The sequence below is a fragment of the Heliangelus exortis genome, chromosome 4 (genome assembly GCF_036169615.1).
Source record: "Heliangelus exortis chromosome 4, bHelExo1.hap1, whole genome shotgun sequence".
In the NCBI taxonomy this organism is placed as follows: Eukaryota; Metazoa; Chordata; class Aves; order Apodiformes; family Trochilidae; genus Heliangelus; species Heliangelus exortis.
The window spans coordinates 42,926,744-42,951,434 of record NC_092425.1 but is presented as its reverse complement, the minus strand read 5'-3'; the positions used below and the strand labels follow the sequence as shown (position 1 = coordinate 42,951,434).

The window sequence follows — 24,691 nt, the reverse complement described above, 5'->3', positions numbered from 1 at the left end:
GGGGCTGGGCTCCTTTAGCCTCAGGGGCAGCACCCAGCCCAACACCACCAGCTTCCCACCAGCTGGAGGGGTGACTGGAGGTTACACACACTCCTCCTGCCCAGGAGCTCACACTCAGGACCCTGCACATCCACCTCTCAGGCCCTTGCACTATCTACAGAATCCAAGGATTTGCAGAAGGTGACAATGCCAGGTGCCACCATGGGCCGGGATGTGGGGAACAGTGAATCCTGGGTGGGATGTCAGGGTGGCACCTGGTAGGGTCAGGCACCTTCCTGATTCAGACCAAGGCTCTGCTGAGGATTCCTCCTTCCTGTGGCCCAACATCTCAGGGAGGGCTACAGCCTCCTCACACTGAGAGTCTGACCTGGGCAAGGGGCGAGGATCGAGGAAGAAATAAAGTGATGATTTGAGAACAGAGAGAGGAAAAAACAATAACAAAAGAGCCCAGTGGCAGCTCTCCAAAACACCCAGACCCAGTGCCCTTGGAGAGCAGAGGCTCCCATCTATCCATCCATCCAACCCAGAGAGGGGAGCTGGCAGCAGCCCAGATGCCATCCTGACTGCACACCAGTGAAGAACTTCAGAAGCTTTCCAACTATTAATTTTTTGTATATCCCTCAAAGTCCTGCAGCACTTCTGAAGCTCACAGAGCAAATGAAAAAGCACAGGATGCTTCACACACACAACACAACAGCCTCACTACTTTTGCTGTGATGAATTTTCAAAGGTCTCTGGAGGGGAAACCCTTCCAGAACCAGCTGCTCTGGAGCATCACCCCACTCTGCTGGCTGAGCACCCAATGCTTCTTTAGCTATCTCTCCATACACACACAGACACACAGAGTCAAACTTTAGATGAATCAGTACCTGGGAAGTCTTCCTAATTGTGCTCCCAGCAGGGAACAGGGTGTTGTGAATACGAACAACCGCAAATGCATTAGTGAAAAATCACAGTATTTGATTCCAATTTCCTTGTGAGAAAGGCTCCCTCAAAATATCCTGCCATTCTGCTCTGGCAGGTTGTCAGGACAATAGCTTTTATAACCACCATCTCCTCCTCAAGTTAAAAATAACCACCCTCTCCCTCCCCAAACCATACAAAGTGTTTTTCCATCTTTCTTTTTTCCTTCTGCCTGCTGCACCTGGGCTCCGACCTGCCCGCCAGCTGCAACCACCTATTGCATGGCCACTCCTGATTTTATTCAGTTATTCCAGCCAAAAGAAGAAAAGAAAGGTGCCCCTTGCCTGCTCTGCTGCAGAGCTCTCCCCACTCAGCAGCTTCTGGTTTCCCTCCCCGTGCTCTGGGATTTTCTGGCCAGGTTTTTGAGCCTCCATCCCTCCCTGCCTATGCAGAGGAGGAGGCTCACACTGCCAGGAGGAGTCTGTGGAATAACCACATGGGATCATGGCACTCCCAGCAAGCCCTGATACACCTGTGTCTGAGGGATCCCATGGGAATACAAAGCCCTGGACCTCAAAAGACCTCTCCAGCACGGAGGGTGCTCAGGGAGGAACATGACTGCAAGAGCTCAATTATGGCTGAGTAACAGCCCCCAGAGATTAAGTCTAATGAGGCAGGAGATAGAATTAAACAGCCAAACAGCCAGACCCTGTCTCCTGCCTCCCTGCAACCTGCATACTGCTCAGCTTAATAATTCAATAGACCTTTGCTAAAAATAACCACCCGTGGCTGTTCCACATCACAGCAACTGCTTGGGAAAGTGAGTAGTAAAGCCTCAACTCCAACAGCTCCTGGGCTGGGGCACTGGAACACAAATCTCACAGCTCTCTGAACACTCCCCAAGGAGGGGAAGGGAGGGCGGCAAGAGATTTGGGGCATTATGTGTATAACCTAAAAAGATCTCCTTGCAAAACACCATCCGAAGGCTCCACAGTCCTACCTGCAAATGAGTAATGAGTAAACTGGTTCCTTTAGGGGTTCTCATTCGGCTTTACCAGCTTTGTACATGTGGGCAGAGTAAAAGGGAAAACCTAACCAAATGGGCTGGCTGTAGCTCTGGGTGCCAGCTGGCACCACTGCATCAACCTCAACGTGCTGGGGAGGGAGCAGATCAGTAAAAGGGAAAAATAAAAAACACAGAAGTATTTCATAGAATCATAGAATGGGTTGGGTTGGAAGGGACCCCAAAGCTCATCCAGTCCCAACCCCCTGCATGGGCAGGGACACCTCCCACAGCCCAGGTTGCTCCAAGCCCCATCCAACCTGGACTTGGACACTGCCAGGGATGGGGCAGGCACAGCTTCCTTGGGCAACCTGGGCCAGGGGCTCAACACCCTCAAATTAAAGAATTTCTTCCTAATGTCCAACCTAAATCTCCCCTCTTTGAGTTTGAAACCATTTCCCCTTGTCCTCTCCCTCCACACCCATGTCCAAAGCCCTCCCCCAGCTTTCTTGTAGCCCCTTCAGGTACTGGAAAGTCACTCTATTGAGTGCTGCAAAACCCCAGCAAGAAGTTCTGGGGACAGAGGGGTCAGCTGTTGCTATCAGAGGTACTTCTGCTTGGATAAGTAACAGCAATTATTCCAAATGAATGCTGGTACGAGGATGAAGTTTTGGTAACCTTGAGACCTGCAGGATTTTGTCAGTGAAATCCCCAGGAGCTGGGATTCTCTTTGCTCCTGGTGGGAAGAGAGAGTGGGCAGGGGGAGCCCTGCAGCATCTGGGGAGGGAGAGCACACTGCCTGGAACTTCTGCAGCCTCCTCTTGGCCAGGAACTCCCAAGAGTGCCCAAGGAGGGATGGACCCACAGGGTGAGCAGTGCTCTGGGACATGTGTGCCTGGGAAAATCCCCTCTGTGACTGCACTGCCATCCCGGGCAGGAACAAGGAGCTGTGTCATTTCATCCACTAAATCCTCTCCTTCCCCACCACCAGCCTCTCCTTCCCGAGTCACTATTTCATTACTGTGAGCCATTCCTCCCTCCTCCACCCGGGTACTTACTTGCTGAAGTTAAAGAGGAGCCTTTCAAAGACAAGGACAGGGCCTGTGCTGCTCAGAATTGTCAGTGGTTGGCCAGCAAAAAGGCAAAAGATGGCACCGGTGACAGCTGTGCCCAGAAAGCTCTCCAGGACGCCCTGGGACACACAGGAGAGAAGAGAGTTCCACTGAGTAACCTTCCTTACTCCCAGCTCTGAGTAACCCCCACTACCAGCACTGAGTAACCCTCACTACCAGCACTGAGTAACCTTTCCTTACTCCCAGCACTGAGTAACCCTCACTACCAGCTCTGAGTAACCTTTCCTTACTCCCAGCACTGATGCCAGACAAGGAGTAGTTAGGGCAGTGAGTGGTGTGAGCTGCTTGCTCCATGTCCAAGGCCAAGGCAAGGGCACTTCCTGCCTTCTCCTGCCCCTGCACCCTGAGCTGTGCTCAGGTCACAGCTCCCCAAGAGGACCAGGAAGCCCCCTGGTTATTTCTGAAGCTCAGAGTTTAATAAACCACAGTGCATTTCAGGGGTTTTTGAGAGGAGTGTTTTCAAAGACCAATTAAAGGGTCTGAGAGCTCCTTGAGCATCTCCCACCTCTTGGCCACTCAAGCCAGGTGTCTGCAGGGCTCTTCAGGCAGAGGTGGCCAGAGGACAGCTCTGTCACCCTCCAGGACAACACAGGGTGGGGTTTTTTTCTTTCTCAACTCTTTCTAGATAAACAAGCTGCTTCTCTTTCAAGTAGCTGTTTTAGGAAGTGCAACACAAACCAAACAAGGCTACTTCATCCAGCGGTCATGTGCTGAGACCCAAGTTCATCAGATGTCACCAGCAAGTAATAAATTCCCTATTTAATGGGCTCTACAATTACCTTTGGCATGTGTAGCAAAACAGTTTCACTGGAGAAAGATAAAAGAGCACGTTCAATGCATTCTTAGATTTTCATGTCCAACTATAGCCAGACAACATCTACTTTTAAAATGCAAAGTATGGATGAGATATAAATGGCAATAAAATGTGGTCAGTGACTGAGTGTGCAGCCTTCTACAAATCCATCAGAATTTGCTGGCCCTCGCCTCCTTTGCTCTGAGGGAAAACAATCTGCTTTCCCTTGACTGAGTTTTGAAGGAACCAGAAGAAGAGCATCATCATCCTCGTCATCATCATCACCATCATCATCATCATCATCATCATCATCATCATCATCATCATCATCATCATCATCATCATGTGCAGCAGAAGACACACAGCCACCAGCATCTCCTCTCCTGCAATATTTACCCAACACCCAGGGGCAGATTCACCCACAGCTTTCTGGCACAGCTGGCTCTGAATCTGCAGCCTCATTCATCCTGCACGTGCAGAGCCTTCTATCCACCCAGGACAGACTGCAGCTTTTCTGACTTCTCAGTGGTAATGTGAAGAGTTCACATTGTATTTTGTGGTTGTCTTTCTTGGAAAGACCCAAGTTTCTGTTTACACTGAGGAAAGCACATTCACACTGTCACTGTCAGTCCAGTTTGTTACTGTGGAGAGCAGAAGGTGGCTTTTCTGTAAGCAGAATCTACTAAATCACTAGCAGAACTTTCTCTGATGGAATTCTAAACTACTTTTCTGGCCACAAACGTGATCTCCAGATCCTGGTGGTCAAGCTCTGGCCTTGCTGGGCAATGAAAGCAGCTGTGATGGCTGTGCAGAGGAGCTAAGGGGAGGGAAGGCTGCAAATCCTGGTGTGTTGTCACTGCTCCATCTGGGGAGCTGCTGCTGGGCAGCCAGAGGCATCCCTGGCCCTGCCTTTTCTCAGGGCTCTGGAGATGCCTTCCCAGGGCACCAGGGAGATGGGCTTCCTGGGATGCCCTTCCCACAAGGACTATGAAAGTTTTTACCAGGGATATGGAGAGGAGCCTAAGAACCTTTGCTTGCTGCTTTTGGGGGACTCGTGAGGTTGGGATGGTGGCTCTGGGGGTGAGGAAGAGACAGACAGAGCTCAGCCCCTGTGCTCCTCCTGCATTGCCCATGGAGAGGGCCCTGGCAGGCAGAGCAGCTGGAACCTCTTTTCCCTGCATTCTTCCACGTGTCAGGAGCTAAGAATAGGGTATTTTCTCAGAAACATACAACTCTGAAGTGAGCTTTTAAAGAAACGTTGGCTGTGTCAGGCAGTGCAGGATGGGGGATTTTTAGTGCCTGACCCAGCAGCAGTCACACAATTGTTTACAAGAGGCCAGAAGCATGAACTGTGATGTGGGAGCTCCAAAAACACTGTTTTCTGTGAGAACAACATGTCTAGGGAAAATTCTAGGTGCTGCAGAAGCTGGTGCAACCTTCCCTTGACATTTCTGAGTAGAAAGGTTCTGTGCAGCCCGTGCTCTGAGACGTCCCACAGAAATCCAGGCTCCCAAACTCCTTGGCACTGCAGGAATGTGCAGTGGTTTCTGGGCAACACTCGCTGTGAACGTGGACTCTGAGCCCACCAGCAGCTCCCTGGAGGAACAACTTGAACGGGGCACCTTGGGACCTGTGTCTGAGGATGCAGGTGCAGGACAGCACGAAGCACCCAGTGTTTTGCTCTTCTGTTGCAAACCTGCAGTCAAAACCCTTCCCAGGCTCCCAGAGCATCCAGGAGCCCTAACGCCTCCTCAGTCAAGGGTGGTGAGTAAAGGTTTGTGGAAGGATGATGGCAAAAGGAAAGCTGGTTGTGCCTGGAGTCTCTAAACCTCTGATCTACCAGTGAACTGCTCAGAAAAACTGCTGGCCCTTCCATTTTAAATCAGTGCATAAATAAAAGCCAGACCACTGTATGTGAGAAACAAGTAACTGATGAAGTGCACCAGCTAGGAAATAACAAACTGTTTGCACTGAGCCCTGGCTATGTTATGAACTGACTGCAGGGACTCAGTTTTCTCAGTTTTCCTAGCAGCTCACTGATGATTTTCTGGCAATTTGTTCCCCTTCTGTGCACTGAAGTGTAATGGTCCAATGACCCCAGCCCCCCCTCCTTGCCCTCACTGCTGCACCCCCAGTTCCCTCCTCACTGAGCACACCCCTGAGGAGCCAGCCAGGGGCCTGGGCCATGGGGCTGCTGTGTGCTTGTGGCTGCCCCCTTACCAGAGGGCTGTTCTGAACTGCAGAGCAGCAATGCTTCCCTTTCCAGCATGCAGAATGCAGCACTGAGCTCAAAACAGACTGGCTTTCTCTTTCTAGGGATTTTTTTTTTCTGAGCAATAGAAAAACTCAGACTATGTTTTACCTACTGCAGAGCAAACTACAGACTAAAGGCAACCCATGTCTCCTCCTCCTCCTCCTATCTCCTCTCCTGTTGGGTCTCCCCTCCTATGCAGCTCAGCCTCAGACCTCCTGGGCAGAAATGAGACTCACATTTACCAACTAAACACCATTCTGCACCAGAGGAAGGCTGCACACTTGGACAGGATCCCATCAAGAAGCTTTAAGGTTCTTGTCAGAATAAGCTCACCCCTCACGAGTGGTATTTAGGGTTCATGCACCCTGAGTTTGCTTCAGGACAGCTGAGGAGTGGAGTGTCAGAGGAGACAACTCTATTTGTGGCTGGGAGAGGGGAGTCTGGCACTCCCCCAGGTACTGAATCATGCCTGTAATTTATCACAGGCAAGTGCAGAGCTCCAGAGAGGTGCCCACTTCTTTATGTTTGGCTTAATTAAACCTGCACAAATTAATAATTCACTTATTGTCACTATGGGCTCAATTATTGTTGGAGATCCAACATGGAGACACTGAGTTTATCTAAATCCAACCTCCTATGTCTTCTACCTCTCCAAAAGGCCAAAGGAACTGTTAGAACAGAATCCTTTTCCTTTAGAGTTCCTCCCAAGCTGAGCCATCTCTTGAAGCCCCTCATTTTCTCTCCACCACTGCTCAGCCAGTCCCTGCCTGGCCAATACTGTTCTGAGGAGCTCATCTTCCACTCAAAGTTCCATAGAACTCACTTTTTTTTTTTTTTTTTTTTTTTTTTTTTTTTTTTTTTTTTCTTGTGTCACACCTCCTACTTTTCTTGCTTCCCTCTGAACCTCAGAATTCTCTTTTCACCAGAGAGGCAGAAGCCCTGGGATGGTAAGAGTCAGGCAGAGGACAGTGCTATGCTCTGGTGCCATGGAAAGTCAGAATCAGACTTGGTAAACTCCACTGGGCTGAGCAGTGCAACCCAGCTACAAACCAGAGAGGACATCTGGGGACCTTCTCTCTACAGAAGGAGCAAGGACCTCTTTGGTCACCTGTCCATCTTTCAAACACTACTTGAGGCAACCACTTGCACAGCTTTTCAAAGGACAGCCCCCCAAGAGCAAAGAAATCAAAGCCAACTCCCAGTGGAACCACAGGAAGCCTCCATCAGTTGGACCCAGAATTCAGTGGCTGCCTAACACCCCTCTGGCTGCAGAGAGCCACAGGCAAATGCCAGACTGGTGGCTTCCAGCAGCTTCTGCTCACCTGCATGTTCTCTGTAGCATCACCAAGCAACCCTCCAAAGGTGATGGCATTGGTGACTGTGGCCAGGTAGATGAACAGGATGGCTGAGAGGGCTTGAATATTTAAAGCATCGTAGAAGTCACTGGCGAAGAACGGTGCTTTCCTCTTGATGTCTTTGATTAAGCCACCACAGAACCTGGAAAGACAAGCAAGAAAAGACTCCTGCCAAACCTTTCACCTTGCAAGTCACCAAGATAAGCAGTCAGAAGCACAGAAATGAAGCATTATCTGAAAGGAGGGAGATCATCACATCACTAAATAGTCTCATTGCAGCTGTGATGGTCCAGGGGGAACATTGTGGAGGAAGATTCCATCTTGGACATGTGAGGCAGCTGCAGAGAGATCAGCTTCAGGAACACAAACCCCACTTCTGCTGCCACAGACAGCTACAGTTTGCAGCTCGAGAAGCTTGTCTGTCAGTTTGGTGTTTTCCCTGCTACATTGGTTGATGTAATAAAAGCTGTTCACTCCAAATCACTAAAATCCCTCCTAAATCATACCCAAATTCTTCCACGTGACAAAGACAATAGTTGGGTGAGTCAAACCAGGAAAATACTTGCAACTGTTAACCAGAAAAAAAGAACTAGAAGTGAAAACACAAGGAAGAGAAATCACCTTGGGGAACAAGAGAGCTTCTCTTGCAGATAATGGTATTTAATTCCTGTAAACTCCAGGTGGCTCTGACACTGCCAGCATGAAAATGGTTTCTGCTTTGCCTCTCATTCCCCTGTACCCAGTTCAGCACTGATGCCAGGACTGCTGGGATGCTCCATGCAGAGAGGGCACACATTTCATTCTGACCCAGGTCTAACTTCACAGACCTTCAGCATCCAACACCTACTTGGGCTGTCCCTCATTTCTGAGAGCCTCATTTAAGAGGTTTTGCCATGTGCTGGATGCTCAGAGCCCTTCGAGCTGGGCACTAAAAGCCCCGGGACATACCTTGAGTTCCCAGCTCAGCCTATACAAACAGGATGTTGGGATGGGAAGAGGAAGGAGCAGAAGAGCTGAGGAAGGGGTATGTTGCCATTGCTGGGATCCCAGCAGGTCCATCCTGGCACTGACCTGCCCGTTCGCTGCAGTTCCTCACAGTCCCCGTGGCCCCCTCCGCCGTGCCCTCCATCGTGGGGGGTGTCTCCATTCATCTGCAGGTTTTCCCCACCAGAGTACATGTTTTTCCTAGGCAAGAAGGCAAAATGAGGCCCGATGGCTCCACAGAACATTCTGCACACCCTGTGCCTCCAGACAAGAGCTGCAAAGCCTTTCCTGAAGCCAGGGGTGCACAAAGGAGGCTGGGAGGGTGACCTGCACACAGCCAGTAGTGTGTTAGAAAGACTAAGCAGGACCCCAAAGAGTCTGAGTAACCTCTGTGTGTGTTTATATGACAATAACATCACCTAAAGGGTGCAGACTTTACAGAATGATAGAATAATCTGGGTTGGAAGGGACCTCTCCAGGTCACCCAGTCCAACCCCTGCAGTATCAGGGACACCTCACCCAGATCAGGGTGCTCAGAGCCTCCTCAAGCCTCACCTTGAACATCTCCAGGGATGAGGCCTCAACCTCCTCCCTGGGCAACCTGGGCCATGGTTCCACTGAAGCAGACTTACAAGAACATCCTCCCTCCAGCTATCAAGCAAAATATCTCTGGTGCTTTCTGAACCCAGGCAGATGCAGGGCACTCCTGAGCTGTTCAATAAACACAGAGCTCTGGCTCTTCCCTTTGCCTTCTCCAAAGGGATGCACACTCTGCTCCATCCCAGAGCCAAGCCTGCCCAGCTCCCCCTGTTACCTTTTATCTGAAGAAGGAAGAGACTTGGGGGGCTCTATCCTAATGGCTGGGTCCCATTCCCCAGGGGGGAGCACGATGACTTCATCCAAAAACTCATCGATGCCAGCGATCAGGTCCTGCCGGTCCTTGGCTTTATAGGCAATGTCGTGGAACACCTGCAAGGAAAAGAGAGACTCCCTGCAGAAAAGGGCTTGCTTTCTGCAGCCTGGACTCCAGAGGCACCTGCTAGGTCTTATTCTACAGAAAGAACTTACTTCTTCTCAAAAACTCTCCAAAAGTATCAGGACACCTGGCACAAGGGGGTGTGGACCTCAGAAAAGCCCTTTCCTTTTATTGGTCATTTCATGACAGTGATTCTTTTCTTGCAGGCCTAAGTTCTAAGTTTTAGCAAAACACAAATTTCTAACATTTTAAAAAATGTTGCTAAGGCAACATTACCCATTTCCTTAATTCACAAAGTTTTCCTGTAAATAAGGAGTTTCAAGCCTTGAGAAGACTCTTCTACAACACCACTAAGTGCTGATGCTCTTTGCCTGCCTACTTCAGCCCATCAGAAAATAGGTTAGACAGAAAAGATGACAATATTTACTCAAAAATAATAAGCCCAACCTAGTTCTACTGAAAGGCCTGCTATTACTGATACAGAGCAAATGAGAGAAGAGAGGAAAAAGAGGATTAATGCTAAATTTTACAGAATTCTTTTGGACTCCCTGGAATGAAGGTGGATCAGCACATGTGGCAGACTTAGTGGAAGCAGTTAGTGGCTGGCAGGAGGACTTTGGGGCTGTGGGAAACTGACCATTGCTGAGAGCAGGGGAGCTGTAATTAAGGGAACTGTAGGACAGCAAAACCACAGGAGGAGAAAGCAAGAAACAAACATAATGTAAGTCAGCCCCAGCCACACAGAACCCAGGGGACACTGGAGGAAAGGAGCCATAAATGAATATTGAAAGCCCAGTCATCTCCTTGAGGTGTATGAGCAGTGAGTAATTGCTTGCTGCTGCTGGATAATAGATGAGCACTGCTAAATGAAGAAGTGCTCTGGGATGGAGTCTGACACCCAGCAGCATGCCCTGGGGGAAACTCCTGCTGTAACCACCTGGAGCTCAGCCTGGGGACAGGGATGGGGGAGCACAGCACCAAGTGCCACAATTAATTCCAAGCTGAATTCATAGTCTGTTTGAGAGAGTGACTGCTAGCAGCAACACACACTAGGGGCAGAAGCTTCCTGCAGGCAGCCTTGTGTAAAACCATGATGCCAGGTGACTGAGTTATGCAGCCATTCAGCCTTAGGAAGGGACACTTGGGTGATCAGGCCTTAGGAAGGGACACTTGGGTAGCTGTCAGGCCTTGGGAAGGGACACTTGGGTAGCTGTCAGGCCTTAGGAAGGGACACTTGGGTAGCTGTCAGGCCTGCTGGAGGGAAGGCCATCCTCCCAGCTAAGGAGGTGGAAGCTGGGGGAAGGCATTTCAGCCAAGAGATGGCAAGGCACCCACCTCATCTGACATCAGGGTGGCAATGGCTCGGCCGATCTCGTGGTAGGACTTGGCTTTGCCCTTGGGTCCCAGCAGGATGAAGAGAAACCTGCCAAAGGAAGCAGATTGGTCCCAGTTAGCCTCTGGGATGGAAATACAGCTGCCCTTGTGCTCAGCTCTCTGCCTTCCCAGCTGGCTTGCTAAGGAAGCCCTGTCACTCCTGTTGATGGCCAGTACTGGGTGGCTGGGGGGATCTGACCAGAGTCCCTCCTGCAGGTCAGATGGAGCAGCACAAGCATCCAGCCTGAGCTGGACTCCAGCTCACGACCTCCCTTTCTTGTGCACCAGCTCAGCTTTGCAATTAGCAGCAGGAGAAGGAGCGTGGCAGGAGACCAACTTCTCCATCTCACCTAATTTAGCAAAGGCTGGGAATTACTGGGGCAATTTTCAGCAAGCTCCCTATCAGCGTGCCTTTCAAACAGAAACACTAATAGCTACTAAAAACAACCCTAAAGCTTCCTGAATTAAGCCTTTTTCCAATTACAGCCATACCTTTCAGTCGGTAATGGAAAATGAACCCACTCCAGCCTTTGCTGAGTTGTCTCATCTAAAATTTCTTCCATCCTTTCCAGTGTGAATCTGGGTTAGCTTCAACTCCCAGTCACAGATTTGGGATGGTCTCTCCTGACCAAACTGAAGAACCCTGGATAACTGATTTCCTTTAAAAACCCTCCCCTATGGATCCAGCCCCCCTGGCCATTTGGGGGGAGCCCAGCTCTTCCCCTGTGCTCTCTGTCCCAGAGGGAGAAGCTGGCTGGGGCCAAGTTGAAGCCCTGATTCCTGCCCTGCTCTGGGCCACGGGGACCCCTCTGTGTGACAGCTTTAATATACATTAGCTCAAAGCCTCTGATAAAATGTGGAGCAGGAGTGCCACCCCACCAGAAGCACTTCTCCCTTCCAAGCACTGCAATAAAGAATATTTTAGCTTCCTAAAGCAGCACCTGATGTGGTGCTAACTCAAATGTCTTACATGCCCTATTGTCCTTTCAATTTTTAAAAAATATACAGTCCTATTTAAAAAAAAAAAGGCTTCAAGTTGGCAGGCTAGGAGGCATAAATGCATATTAATTGGCATGCCTAGAACAGCAACACTTCCTAATCAAGCTCTTCATGAGGCTCTGAGTGTTTCACTTGGGGTTCACCTGGAGGTGACAAAGCCACACACACCCTGGGCATGCCCTCTGCTCTCCTCCCACCTCCTGAACTTCCCCTGTGTTTCATGAGTTATTATAAAACAAGATTAAAGACAAACTCTTTAAAAACTTTAAGATGCCAATTATTCAAATATTTTAATATTTTTTTAAAATAAAGGCTCCTAACTTCCGAAGTTGCTGCTCAGCACCTTCCTGATTTTCCAGGGGAATGAGACATTTTCATAACCATCTTCTGAAATAATGACACCAGCTGGCACTCTGCCAGGGGGCTCACAAGTACCTGAATGCTCTTGCATTTAATAAAAAGTTCTTGAAAACAAGCACTTTGTGACACTGGATGCTCTGTCCCGACTGACTCAAGCTCAGAAGTGCCTCCAGCATCTCAAACGAGACCTTTTAAAGGGCCAAGTAGTACAAACACACAAAAAACACATTAATGCATTTCAGTGGTTTGGGCCAGATTCTGTTTGCAGGCATTTAACATCATTCATTTATGAAGACTTCCATCTAAGCAATCCTCCCTTCTGGCTGTGCCACACTCCTCCTCTTCCTCTGCCCAGATGGAAGCCAGGACAGGATTCTTCTCTGGGCAGCCAAATGGCCATTTCTGACACTGAACATGCTACAGGTGCTTCAACACCCAGAAGGTGAGGTTTCACCTTGTATTTCTTAGCTCAAAGTGTCTCTGAAGAAGTAACAGAATTCAGTTTCTCCCCAGTGGGCAACACATCTGCTCTTGAACTTTATGTGATGGCCCACTCAGAGCACCCAATATAAAAAGCCAGAAACTCAGTGATTTTATTCTGTTTTCCCTAAAGCACTGTTCCTCCTTTCCTTTTTGCATGCTTTACCCTCTTAAGCAAGCCATGACCACCAACTACGTGTGAGCCACCTTTCAACCATAGGGACCATGTCACCAAACCTAAATTCATCCTCACAGATGAGCAATTCCAGACTGAAAAGGACAAATGTGCCCTGGCCAACAAGATCTAAACAGCACCACAGCAACACTGGGTGCAGCCCCAAGAACCTGGGGTTATGGAGCTGACAACCTGCAATGAGTGAACACAACCCTCCCAGGCCTTGGTGTCCTGCCACTCTCCTTTTAAATAATAATTTAAAAGAATAGGAAAAGCAACTAAAGCAAGGTTAAAGTTGTGCCTGTTCATCATCCCTACTGCCCAAAGCTGGAGCAAGCAAGAGCAGCAACTCCACAAGGGTTAAAGGCATCAACACAAAGGAAACTCAGTAGGGTCCTGCAGAAAATATTTCTGTTTCTGAGAGGATTTGGGGGCAGCAGCCCTCCTGCACACCATGTGAGATGCCTGCAGGGCACCGACCATCCCAACCAAACTATCTGTTGATGGACTCAAGGGCTGGAAGAGCAACACCTTGTACTTTCCCAGCAGAGCTTGAGCTTGCAGCAATGAAAGGAGATGCTGAAGTGTTTGGTCCATCTTCCATTCCCAGAGGTGACCCTTCAGGCTTTGGGCAGCACACCAACACTGCAGGCTTCCCACATGGTGTCTCACATCAACACAGACAGACCAAGGCTCCCATTCCCAAAGCAAGTCCAGGACAGCCCTGGAAACCATTCCTCTCCCTTCATTTCACTCATTTCAGCCCCTAACACAAAGGAGAAAAGATGCCTCTGCAGTCAAAAGCTTAAGTTAGGAGGCAAGGGAGGAGAACTCCTGGTTCTGCCACATGCTTCCTAAGCCACCTTTGGGTAAATCATTTCACTTCATTTAAGACCTGTAGGCACCTGCCATTTCCCAGCACTACACATTAGGCTGTGCAAGCCTGGACAGCTTACCTCAAGAAAAAAAAAATAAAATCTTTCCCTTGCTCATTCCTCATGGTTTTTTCCCCCATCAACACTCCCTAACACAGCAGACCTGAACACCCAATTGTACATTTCTTTTCTGAAAAGACAAAGCTCCATCTATTGCATGGCCCAGAGCAGCAGCAGCATCACCAAGCCATGGTGCCAGCACAGGAGCTGAGTGCTTCCCAAAACTTGGAGTTCATAGCACTGTGGAATTCAATTCCACACCAGGTAACCAAAGTCATCCAAGATTTTTTTTTTTTTTCCTAATCCAATGGGTAAAAAGGAAACAACACAGGGAAAGGCTGGGAGCCTCCAGACCCCTGGGCTCTGGTATCCCAGGGGCCACCTCAGTTCAGCCTTATTTTTACCTAGAAAGGTTGGACTGGATGGTCCTTGAGGTCCCTTCCAACCTGGCACTGGATGATTCTGTGATTTATTACTAGGGCTGTATGAAAACACCCTGCTGGGAAACTTCTTCTGGAGATTTCATCAGATTTTATTGGTTCCTCTGAAGTAAAAATTTACTGCTATGCAAAGGAAATACTTAAAAAATAGTTAGCAAGAAAGCGTGAAGGGAAAACCACACAGAAGATACAGGTATCCAAGGAGGGGTCATTTCTACACAGGAAATCTTTTTTCTACAGTGTCCAAACAAAAAACCCAAGCCAAAGAAAGGGTGCAGGAAGGAAACCAAACTAAATCAACAGAAATAAGTAAGCCATTTCACTGGAACCCTCCCTGCTGGGTACTGCCCACCTTCTGCACACAATCCTTTTTCTCTCTAGGTCACCATGAGTCAGGCAGAGGAGGGCAGGGACCAGAGCTGGAACGAGCTTTCCCCCTGGCTAAGGCTCTGCCTCATTCCCCATCCCAGGATTATGGTGATGCCTCTGACACCCAGCTATGGGCTGCTGGTTCTCAGCTGAACTAAGGAAGGTTCTTGTTGCCCTCTCTCCACAACCCCTGAACACCCAGCTGGCTTCATGCAAGCTGTGGGACACTGTGGTACAGTGGGAATGCTTCAGGAGGGCTTTCCCCAGCCCTCTGCTGCTCCTGCCATCACCTCAGCAGGACCAGGCACCTGGGACATACTGGGTCCAGCTGGAGTGGTTAGAGAGGGGGAGATGCTTACCTGGGCCAGCACAGCAGCAACCCCACCTGTGCCCAGGGGATCAGAACACCTCCCTCTTACAGCCCAGCATGCCCACAGCCCCCCAGCCCTGCAGCCCCTCAACCCAACCCTCTTGCTTCTAAGAGAGGGACAGGGCAGGACCCGCTGCAGAGACCTGGCAGACCTGGGTGCCACCCCTGAAACGTCAGCTGCTGAGGCTTTAGAGCCCCCAGCTGGGTCTGCACTGCTCACTTTCCATGCTGTGGCTTGGACAGCTTTCCCAGCAAGGTGATAACTGAACAAAAATAAAAGGAGCATCCTGGAGGGACAGAAGGCTGGGGCACTGCAAGACTCCAGCTCCTGCATTCAGCTCATCTGGGCCCTGGGGGATTGCCCTGATTGAATTGTACAGGATGCAGCCCTTGAAAATGGCTTTCCAGGACTCACCAAAGCCACCTAATGAGCCTCCCTGCCTTGATTAAGGCCAGCATTTGGTTTGGAGGGCAGCAAATGGATAATATTATTTCCTGGAAAAAAAATGTTGGCATGGAAGGACACGTTGTCTTGATTAATGCTACTGAGTAATGAGGTCGTTCAGCAATCCTAGATCTAACTTCCTGGCTCCTGCTCCCAAAACAAACAAGACTTAATTTTACATCTGCTGAAAAGCACGAGGAGATGGGCTTAAAGCAAAAAAAAAAAAAAGGAAGTGAAGGAAGAGAAGGAAGTGGGATTAGACTTCCGAGGTGAATAAATGCAGTATAGAGAGCTCAGTAATGCTGAGCAGACAAGAAGAACCTTCAACGAAATGAAGCCATTTTAATCATGTATGGATGCAGACAGGCTGGGGAGAGTCCAGAGAAGAGCCAGGAGGATGATCAGAGGAGTGGAGGCATTGGAGGAGAGGCTGAGAAACTGGGTCTGTTCAGCCTTGAGAAGAGAAGGCTCAGGGGAGACCTTATTGTGATGTTCCAGAACTTAAAGGGGGCCACAAATCAGCTGGAGACTCCCTGGTCACAAGGAGTCACCTGGACAGGACAAGGGGCAATGGGCACAAGGTGCTCCTGGGGAGATTCCCATGGGACACAAGAGGGAAATTTTTCCCCATGAGGACAGTCAGACCTTGGAATGGTCTCCCAGGGGAAGGGGGGGATTCCCCCACTTTGGAAAGTTTGAAGCCTCAGCTCTCTGGGGTGCTGAGAGATCTCAGATAAACAATAATATCAGAAGGGTTGGAGCAGGGGGTCCTTGAGGTCCCTTCCACCCTGGCACTCTGGGACTCTGGGATTCATCTCCCCATACCCCTAGCAGAGCACCCAGCCTGTGCAAGCAGCTGCTGCTGAGCTTACTCTGAGGAGCCACTCAATGAAACCCCAAGAAATACAAACACTACTAGAAGGCAACTAAACAAAGAGCAGAGCAGGAGCATCTTTTCTCCTTGTTTTGCACATGGAAATAAGGTGCAGATTATAACAGCCACGTAACTTCCATTCCATACAACAGCTGTGCTGTTCCAGTGTCAGCAGGGCATGAGCCATTGTGCTACTACTACATCTCTTCTCACAAATTACTACTTGACAGTGCCTCAAACCCTCAAGGCATTACTCAAGTCACAATCTTTACTCTGGACTGAAAGCCCTTGAAACCAGCTCACATAAAATATGTATTTGTACATTAGTGATGCCAGAAGTGCAATTTAAACTCCATAATTACAAGCCAAATGCAAAGTAAACCCTTTGTAAGCTGATAGCACAAGCACACCAGATCCCTGGGGTGCAGGAGGAGGAGGGGGCAGGGGTGAGCATCCTCTCCCCTTGCAGCTCTGAGCCCACCCCTGCCCCCTGCTCCTCACTGCAGCTCTACTCAGGTTTTACTACACTTTGTTGCCATTTCATACCAGTTATTATTACAGTTCTTACCTGGGGGGGAGTTTGCTGTCTGTAGGAAGCAGGGACATGACTACAAGGTGCTCACACACTGCAGATGTTCTGGACACCTACACTGAGCATTCTTCCCTACCATGGTACAGGATAACAAATATGCAATGGTGTAACTAAGGGTAAGAATCCCATCAGGACTTTGGTTGGGCTGTTCTGGGGGATACAGACACTCACTGGACAGGCAGCTGTATTCAAGCAGCAAATTCAAACCTTCAAGAGCATGATATAAACTTGTACTTGTGAGACCCGGATTAATTTCTAACATGAGTCACAGCAAATAAAATATTTATAGGACCTTTTTCTCTGAACCATTATCCATTACAAAGCAACAGTGTGACCCTGACAGAGCTGCATGCCCTGCTTTACCTAATTCTCTCCTTTTCACCCCAGAGAATCACATCCTTTGTTTGACATGAGTTTCTAAGAGGAAAAACATGTACTGCAAAGCTGTGCCCAGGGAATCTGAGCCATGTTCAGTGCTGGTGGGAATGATAAGGGGCAGGAGCAAATCTCCCCTCAGCAGAGCCCTGTGGAGCTCAGGGCTCAGTCTGGCTGTGCAATGTCTGTGGGTTTTACACCTTCTGTCTCCCAAACAGATAAAATTACTGAGCAGCAGTGCTGAGTTTTCTTACTTTAACCCAATAATCCTGCCCCTTGTGAACACCATGTGATGGAAAGCAGTGGAGAACGTCTGCAGCTGGGCAGACAGAAGGTGGGAATGCAGTTTCCAGCTCCTGTCCCTGCCTGGGGCTGAATCCTTACCGGGTGGGCACGGGGACTTCGGTGAGAGCTCCCAGCATGACTGCTTGCTGCAGCCTGACGAAGGCAATGAAAGGGCCCTCCAAGAAATCCACCTCCCCCACCAGCACATTGGAGGCCTCAGCATCACGGGGCAGCTTCTTCATGAATTTATTCTTCAGCTGCATCGGTGAAAGAGGAAGGAAAAAAAAAAATTAAGTCTCGCTAGGCATGCAAACTGGAATGTGCAATAAAATTGACTCTGTTTTCACCCCCATCTGCTCCTTGGACAGAACAGATCATCCCCACAGAGCCTGGGGAGATCCAAGCACAAAGATCAGCCCCAGAAGAACAAAGCTGATACTGGAGGAGATTTTGCCTCTTGGAGCTGCCATTTCCCTGTCCAGACCTGAGCTGGTTTTACTGGGGAGGAAGAGAAGCAGCAGTGAGGCCACTGTGTAGGGCAGGGCAGGTTTGGGGAAGCAGCCCCACACGCAGCCCCACACTGCCTGGACAACCCCAGCATGGGGACAACACACACTTGCCATCAGGAAAAGCACAGCTCCACATCCTGCAGCTGCTGCAGGAATGACAGGAGGAAAACTGTCCCTAGGGATGGACACCAGGAGCTGGGCTACGCAGTAAGGGTCTTCTCAAGCTCCAGAGACTGGGATAAGATCAGGCTTTCAGGAGCACAGTTCCCAGCCCGGGGCTCCTCTCGGAACCCAAAATTTGCTGGAGGTTGTTCAGAGCCTTTGTTCCCATCATCTGTGTCCCTCCTCCATCCCAGGCACAGGACCGGAACCCAGGCAGAACCCCAGCACTGCAAGGCTCTAAGGAGGCTGCCAGTCACTAGGCAGCTAAAAGCTCTCTCCTGCTCCCACCACCCAGGAAACATTGCCTTATGGCAGCTGTCTGACCCTGCAAACTGGGTGACAAAACACTTAAGCATCCTCCCTAAAGGAGCGGGGGCCCCACTGTCCCCATCTGGCTCAGCACTCACTCCCAGGGAGGGATTTCCCAGTGTCCCCAGAGCTTTGTTGGGAACTTCAGCAGCAGCAGAATTAATTTGAAGTTGAAGGCTTTTGAAAACTCTTGCCCTCAGCAGCTTCCCAACCTCCCCCCCTCTGCTGGGTGACCTCTGGGGGGTGTTTGGCTGGGGGTGAATGGGGAGGAGGGATGTCCTGCCAGGAACCCCACAGGGGGGATGCTGTGCTGGGCTAGAGATCCCTGACCAGCTTTGCCAGGAGACTCCAGGCTGTAGGAAAATGGAAAAAGGCTCATGAAAAGCCCCACACTGTGCACCCAACAGGAAGAAGGCTGCTGGAACCATCCCACTCCTGCACGCTTGGGTCAGGATTACCACCAGACAGAATATTAAATAAGTGCCAAGGAGCTCTGGGGAGGAAGGCTGGAAAAGTTACAGATCTTCCACAAAGAGTGCTCGGGAGGAAACCAGAGATCAAAAAAATACCAGGAAGGTGGCAAATCCATCAATGGTCAACTTTGCTGAAGAGGCTGCTCAGGTGCTGCTGGCCAAGGCCAGGGCTGGCCCAGACCCAGGCACCTTTCTGACCCAGGACCCAGGAGCACAGCAGCCCAGTAGCAGCCTTTGAAGAGCTATCATTACAGCAGGGTTTGGGGTTTTTTTCTCTAAATGAGTTTTGCAGCACCACTTTCTTAAATCATTTATCAGAGAGGTGCTGGGAAGATGCAGCCAACACTTAAAAGTCTCTTTAGAACCACTCCCCAAAGAAGTTTCAGAAAGATCTGAGCCCTGAGCAGGGAAGGAGGGAGGGAGCCCTTGCAGCCAGGAGCACTCCCTTCACTCTCTGTGCACTCTGCTAAATTGAGCATCATCCCAACCCCACCACTAATGGGCAGGCAGAGGCACAGCAACCTGAAAACCACTCTGTCCCTAAATCTAGCACTCTGACCACTTCAGATTTCCAGGCAATGCAGGCAGGTGACCTCTCCTGCTTTGCTCCCAGGCACCTCACCATGTGCAGACCTGCCCACCCTGGCCCAGATTCTGCCTCCCCACCAAGGGGACCATTGCCAGGGCAGCTCCCTGCCTGCTCCAGCCTGGAATGCAGGTGCAAAGAAAGGCAAGGGAATGGCAGGGGAATGGCAGGGGAATGGCAGGGGAATGGGTGGTCAGCCTGAGAAGAAGGAAGGAGCAAGCACCAGCACCAAGAGAATGCCTGGCTGAGGTATGTGCCCCCAGACCATGGAAATACTGCATTGCATCCCTCCTCTTCTCCTTTATGCCCTTCATCACTGAATACATCTCCCCACCTCCTCCCCAGCCCATTCTTTTCCAAGCTGGAGCTCCTTAGATTCTATTTAGCATCTCCACCAGCAAGTCTACAAATGCTCTCTCCAGCTCCCTGAAAGGTCAGAGGGAGGTGGGTGCTGGCCTCTTCTCTCATGTAAAGAAGTACAGAACTTGGGGAAATTGCCTGGAGTTGTACCAGGGGAGGTTTAGACTGGAGATGAGGAAGAATTTCTGTACTCAGAGAGCAGTCAGGCACTGGAATGGGCTGCCCAGAGGGGTGGTGGAGTCCCCATCCCTGGAGGTATTTAAAAACTGTGTAGGTGAGGCACTTCAGGACGTGCTCTGGTGGGTGATACAGATATTAATAAATATATTTTTTAAAATTCTATTGTGGGGGGAAGGGGGATGTTGATGGTTGGACATGGTGATCTTAGAGGTCTTTTCCAACAGTGACAACTCTCTGATTCTCTAAGCCCACCCCAACCTGCCCGTGGTCACCTCACCACACTCCATGGCAAAGCTCTCCCAGCCCTAGCACTGCCCTGCTAAAACCCCCAGTGCTTGTTGTGGGAATGAGGAGGAGGATGCTGTGTGGGGCAGGGTACCATGTGCCTGAGGCTCCATCCAGCTCCTGCCTTGCTCACAGTGCACCAAAACTCAAGCCCACGAGCAAAACCTGAGCATTTGAAGCAAACACAGCCCGTGGAGGCTGCCATCCCAAGCCCATGGCACTCACAGGGCTTTCTGTAACTCGGGGAAGGCTTCACGCTCCCTGAACCCAGGGAAAAGGGGATCCTGTCCCCCAGGGAAAGGGATCCTGCCCCCCAGATTGGTACCTCAGAGCCAAGCACTACACTGGGGTCTCCCAGCCTGGCACCACCAAAGGCTCAGCAGGGATGGGGGCAGGGGCAGGGAGGGCTGCATTATTTAACAGAGACTGGTTAAAAATTCACCCTGTCTTCTGTCTGCTCTGGGGGGGTCTGTGTGCTCCCCTCATTGTGTTTCATCACGGGGCTCCCCCACCTGAGTGCAGACACAGAGCTTTTGTGCTGGGGAGAGCTCAGTTCCCCAGGAACCTGCCCCTGCCCCCCTGCTTTCCCATATCCATTCAGCTCCATGTTTCAGGTTACCTTCCCCAGCTCACTCCAGGGATCCCTCCCTGCCTCTGGGGTTTGTCCCTGCACACACTGAAAGGTAAAGGGGATGCAAGCAAAGCTGCTTCTGCATCAGGAGTCTGACATTCCAGTTACCCAAACTTCCCAGAAACTCCTCCTTTCCCTCAGGAAAGGTGGGAGTGACCTGTGCTGGGAATGAGGCATTTCCAGCTGAGCTCCATGGAGTGAGAGCAGGACATCCAGGCTGCCAGAGCCCAAAATCAGGGATGTCTGCTTGGGGCTGGGGAGATGGGGTTGTTCAGACAGGAAAAGCAGCACATGGCTCCCACCATCAATCCCTGGCATCCCAAACACTGGGATCCCACCAGCACTCCCCCATCCATCAGTGCCCAGGGAAGGCAGAAGGGTTTTGTTCAACAAGGCCAATTTCTTTTTGAACTTAGAGCTGCCTTTGGCACAGGCTCCCTGTTGATATGGAAACACCACTTTGAACAAACAGTGCACACACCACAACAAACCAGACAGGGGTTTTGCCTCTCTCTGACTGACCACACTCATTCAGAGCCATTTCTGACCCACAAACAAGCCCTCACAATGTGGAGATAACCCCAGGGCAGCAAACTCCCCTCCTTAGGTCAATATATATTCATTTTCCAGATGCTGTTGCATCAGCTCAGTGCTAACACGTCCCTGATAAAACAGGTTTTACTTTAAAAGTCCCCTTTATTTTACAAATGGAGCATTAAAGCAGCCCCAGTGCTTGAGCTGCCAAGGATGTGTTAACAGAGCATGACCAAGGGGAGGAGGGACAGCACTGGGAATGTGCCCAGCTTCCTACAGCACAAGGGCACTCAGAGACTTCCCAATCCCTTTCCTTCACTGAGAGAGACCCAAAAAAAAAAAAAAAAAAAAAAAAAAGTTATTAAGACATTCATGAAGCAAGAGCTACCCTCCAGTCCTACCTCTAACACCCTAAGTGACAAACTGTCCCTTGGGCATGGGAAAGAGGATTAAAACCTTGTCCTTCCCCAAAGCCTGCTTAAATGGACAGGGATCTGTGGCTCATGTGTTGCATGGGACAGGGGGTGTGAAATTCCAAGGCTTGTTACCAAGGGAGAACTCAGCCCAAACACAGCTTCAGCAACAGCAAGTGCAAGCAAGGCCACGACTATTCCCAGAGATTAATTCTGTGGAGATGCTTTAACAAAGCTTCTCCTGAAGCACCTGTGACTCAGATGCTGCAGTGGGGCAGGGTGGATGGAAACTGCCTGGAAAGCTGAAACCACACAGAAAATCCCACCCTGATGGGCAGGGAAGAGAGAACGGAAAAGAAAGAGCAGCCAGTGCCCAGCAGCTCCTGGTGATACACCCCAGATCCAACAACTGGATCTGGCTGAACAACCTACACCTACCCCAGGTTCAGGCTCCTTGCCCAGGCTGGACAGCCCAGCAGAACCACCTGCTTCTGCCAGCCCCACCTCTGCTGGGGGTCAGGGCAAACCACAAGGGTTGTGCTTCTTGGGAAAGCTTCATTAGAGCTTCCAGTCTGGTGTCCCTCAGCTCGGGGGCAGAGAAAAAGCTGAGCAAAGAGCTCCACCTGTGAGAGCTGGGGGATTCTCCTGCCAGGAAAAGCCCTGGCCTTTCAGACACTGCTCTGGTATCACTGCTGTGCCTGGCAATGGAGCCCAGGTGCTGATTTACCCATCGGAAAATAGAAAAGAAAAATAAGTTGTCCTAAAGTGTCACTGCCCTGCCTGTCTCTCTGCAGATGGCCAGCACATCAGCTGCACCCAGCACCTCCTCACACAGACAAAGGGAGGCAAATCACTGCTCCTCACTGCCCCTCAGGTAATTAGGGAAGACACCTCTTCCTTAATTATCCTTATAAACTGCCAAACATCAAGCAAGCCCAAAGAGAGAACAGAATAACCAGCAAAATTTGAATTTTCTGCCTCTCTTGAAGCTGTTTGTCATCCAGGAGCTGAGGCCTGGCACCTCCTGCAAGGATCCTGGCAGCCCTGGGAGTCAGGACATGGAATCACAGCATCATTTGGGTTGGAAGGACCTCTCCAGGTCACCCAGTCCAACCCCTGCAGTATCAGGGACACCTCACCCAGATCAGGTTGCTCAGAGCCTCCTCAAGCCTCACCTTGAACATCTCCAGGGATGAGGCCTCAACCCCCTCCCTGGGCACCCTGGGCCATGGTTCCAGCATCCCCAGGGCAGAGAGGAGCCTCCAACCTTCTGACCCAGACACTCCCCAGCAGGCACAGACACATCTGTCTGACTGACACCAGTCACAATCCTCCTGTTTAGCTCCAGAACAAGCTTCCCAGCTTCCTTTGGAGCTCCTCTTGTTTTACAGCCCTTACACCTCCTGCAAGCCAGCAGTCAGGAGGGCAGCGAGGGCTTTCCTCCTCCTCTCTTCACTTCTCCCCACACAAACCTTCACCTCTTGGAGACATTATTAAATACCCTGGCATGTTTTGGTTTTTTATCCTGATGGGCAAAAAGCTTTGTAACACTTTGGTGATCATCAGCAGATGCCAATGCCCTGGAATAACAACCTAAGAGTAAATCAAGGCTGAATGTCACTGGGAGAAAACTCCTCCAGAACCCCCAGCTGGATGCCTGTGGATACCCTCAGTGCAGGCAGAGGTTGGGCTGTCTCTGGCTGTAACCACCCTGGCACTACCAACCTCCCAGTAAAGCACTGGTGTGTTCATTGCCCAGAGCAGCAGAGGTGACAGGCAGGCTCCTGGGAGCAGGGGGGTGTCTGTCACAGACACAGCAGGACCCAATCAATAGTATTGATCCAACTGTTGGGATGAGTAATTGGCAGCTAAAGATTTTCTGCACATCCCACGTTTGGGTAATTGGCCCTTCCTTCTGAGGCTTCAGCCTTCTGGTCATTTGCTTCCCATAAATTAAAGAGGAAAAAAGAGTAACATGACATTGTTAATTTAGCAGACATCCCACCCTTACAAGTAACCCGGGGCTTCATTACTTTCCCATTTCCACATCCTTCTCTCATTTCACACAGCCCTGTTCTGATGGCAACATCCAGCCTCAGACACAGACAGGAGAGTGACACAAGGGCACCGAGCACATTTTAGCTCCACTGTTTTCCATTAAGAAATCTCTCTCTTGCTGGAGCTGCTCAGGTAACTGCTCGTTACAAATACATCATTTTTTTTTTTTGTCTGAGGGGTAAGATGGCCCCAGCAGCCTCTTCCCCTCTCTAACACCCAGCTCCTTGCCCTGGCTGAGAGGGACCAGACAGCTCTTTTTTTGTTAGTCCTTTGCAAAAAGCCCAAGCATCTTGTCCTCCCCTCACTCCAGCCTTTTCCTAATGGGATCCTAAGGTCATTTTCATCGTGAAGGAGCTTAATGGTCACCCAGTAAGAAGATTAACACTAAAAACTGTATTAACAAGGCAAAGAGTATGAGAAAAACAAAACGAAAGCAAGATCAAAGTAAAACCAAAGCAAGCACAAAGCCACCCCTTCTGTAAGGGCAGAGGAGCCAACCCCAGGGCTCCCCACAGCTGAATCCCAGTGCTGCCTGGGACACGGGAGGAAAACCATCATCTGGACTGGAGGCAGCATGGGACCACTGCACCTCCTCCTCCTCCTCACTGCTCTCTGACTTCTCTGCAGTCTGCAGGGAGCTGCTGAGCTGCATTCTATGATTCTATGGGCCATCCACCAGGGTCAGCATCTGCACAGCCAAGCCCAGCTCCTCCTTAC

The 24,691-nt window shown here is 50.2% G+C and overlaps 2 protein-coding genes across 9 annotated transcripts in view; one reads left to right on the top strand and one right to left on the bottom strand.

Moving 5' to 3' along the window:
• SLC4A4 (solute carrier family 4 member 4) overlaps nucleotides 1-24,691 on the bottom strand; it is a 183,375-nt gene that overhangs the window by 27,211 nt on the left and 131,473 nt on the right. For all 8 annotated transcript variants that reach the window (XM_071744182.1, XM_071744186.1, XM_071744189.1 and 5 more), the window contains 6 exons: nucleotides 17,574-17,731; nucleotides 10,737-10,824; nucleotides 9,240-9,394; nucleotides 8,513-8,626; nucleotides 7,409-7,583; nucleotides 2,965-3,098 (listed from right to left, as the gene is read on the bottom strand). In XM_071744182.1, the coding sequence (XP_071600283.1) occupies nucleotides 2,965-3,098; nucleotides 7,409-7,583; nucleotides 8,513-8,626; nucleotides 9,240-9,394; nucleotides 10,737-10,824; nucleotides 17,574-17,731 (824 nt within the window). The remainder of the gene's footprint in view (nucleotides 1-2,964; nucleotides 3,099-7,408; nucleotides 7,584-8,512; nucleotides 8,627-9,239; nucleotides 9,395-10,736; nucleotides 10,825-17,573; nucleotides 17,732-24,691) is intronic.
• The window catches only part of GC (GC vitamin D binding protein), a 125,550-nt gene that overhangs the window by 36,893 nt on the left and 63,966 nt on the right, over nucleotides 1-24,691 (top strand). The window lies entirely within an intron of this gene.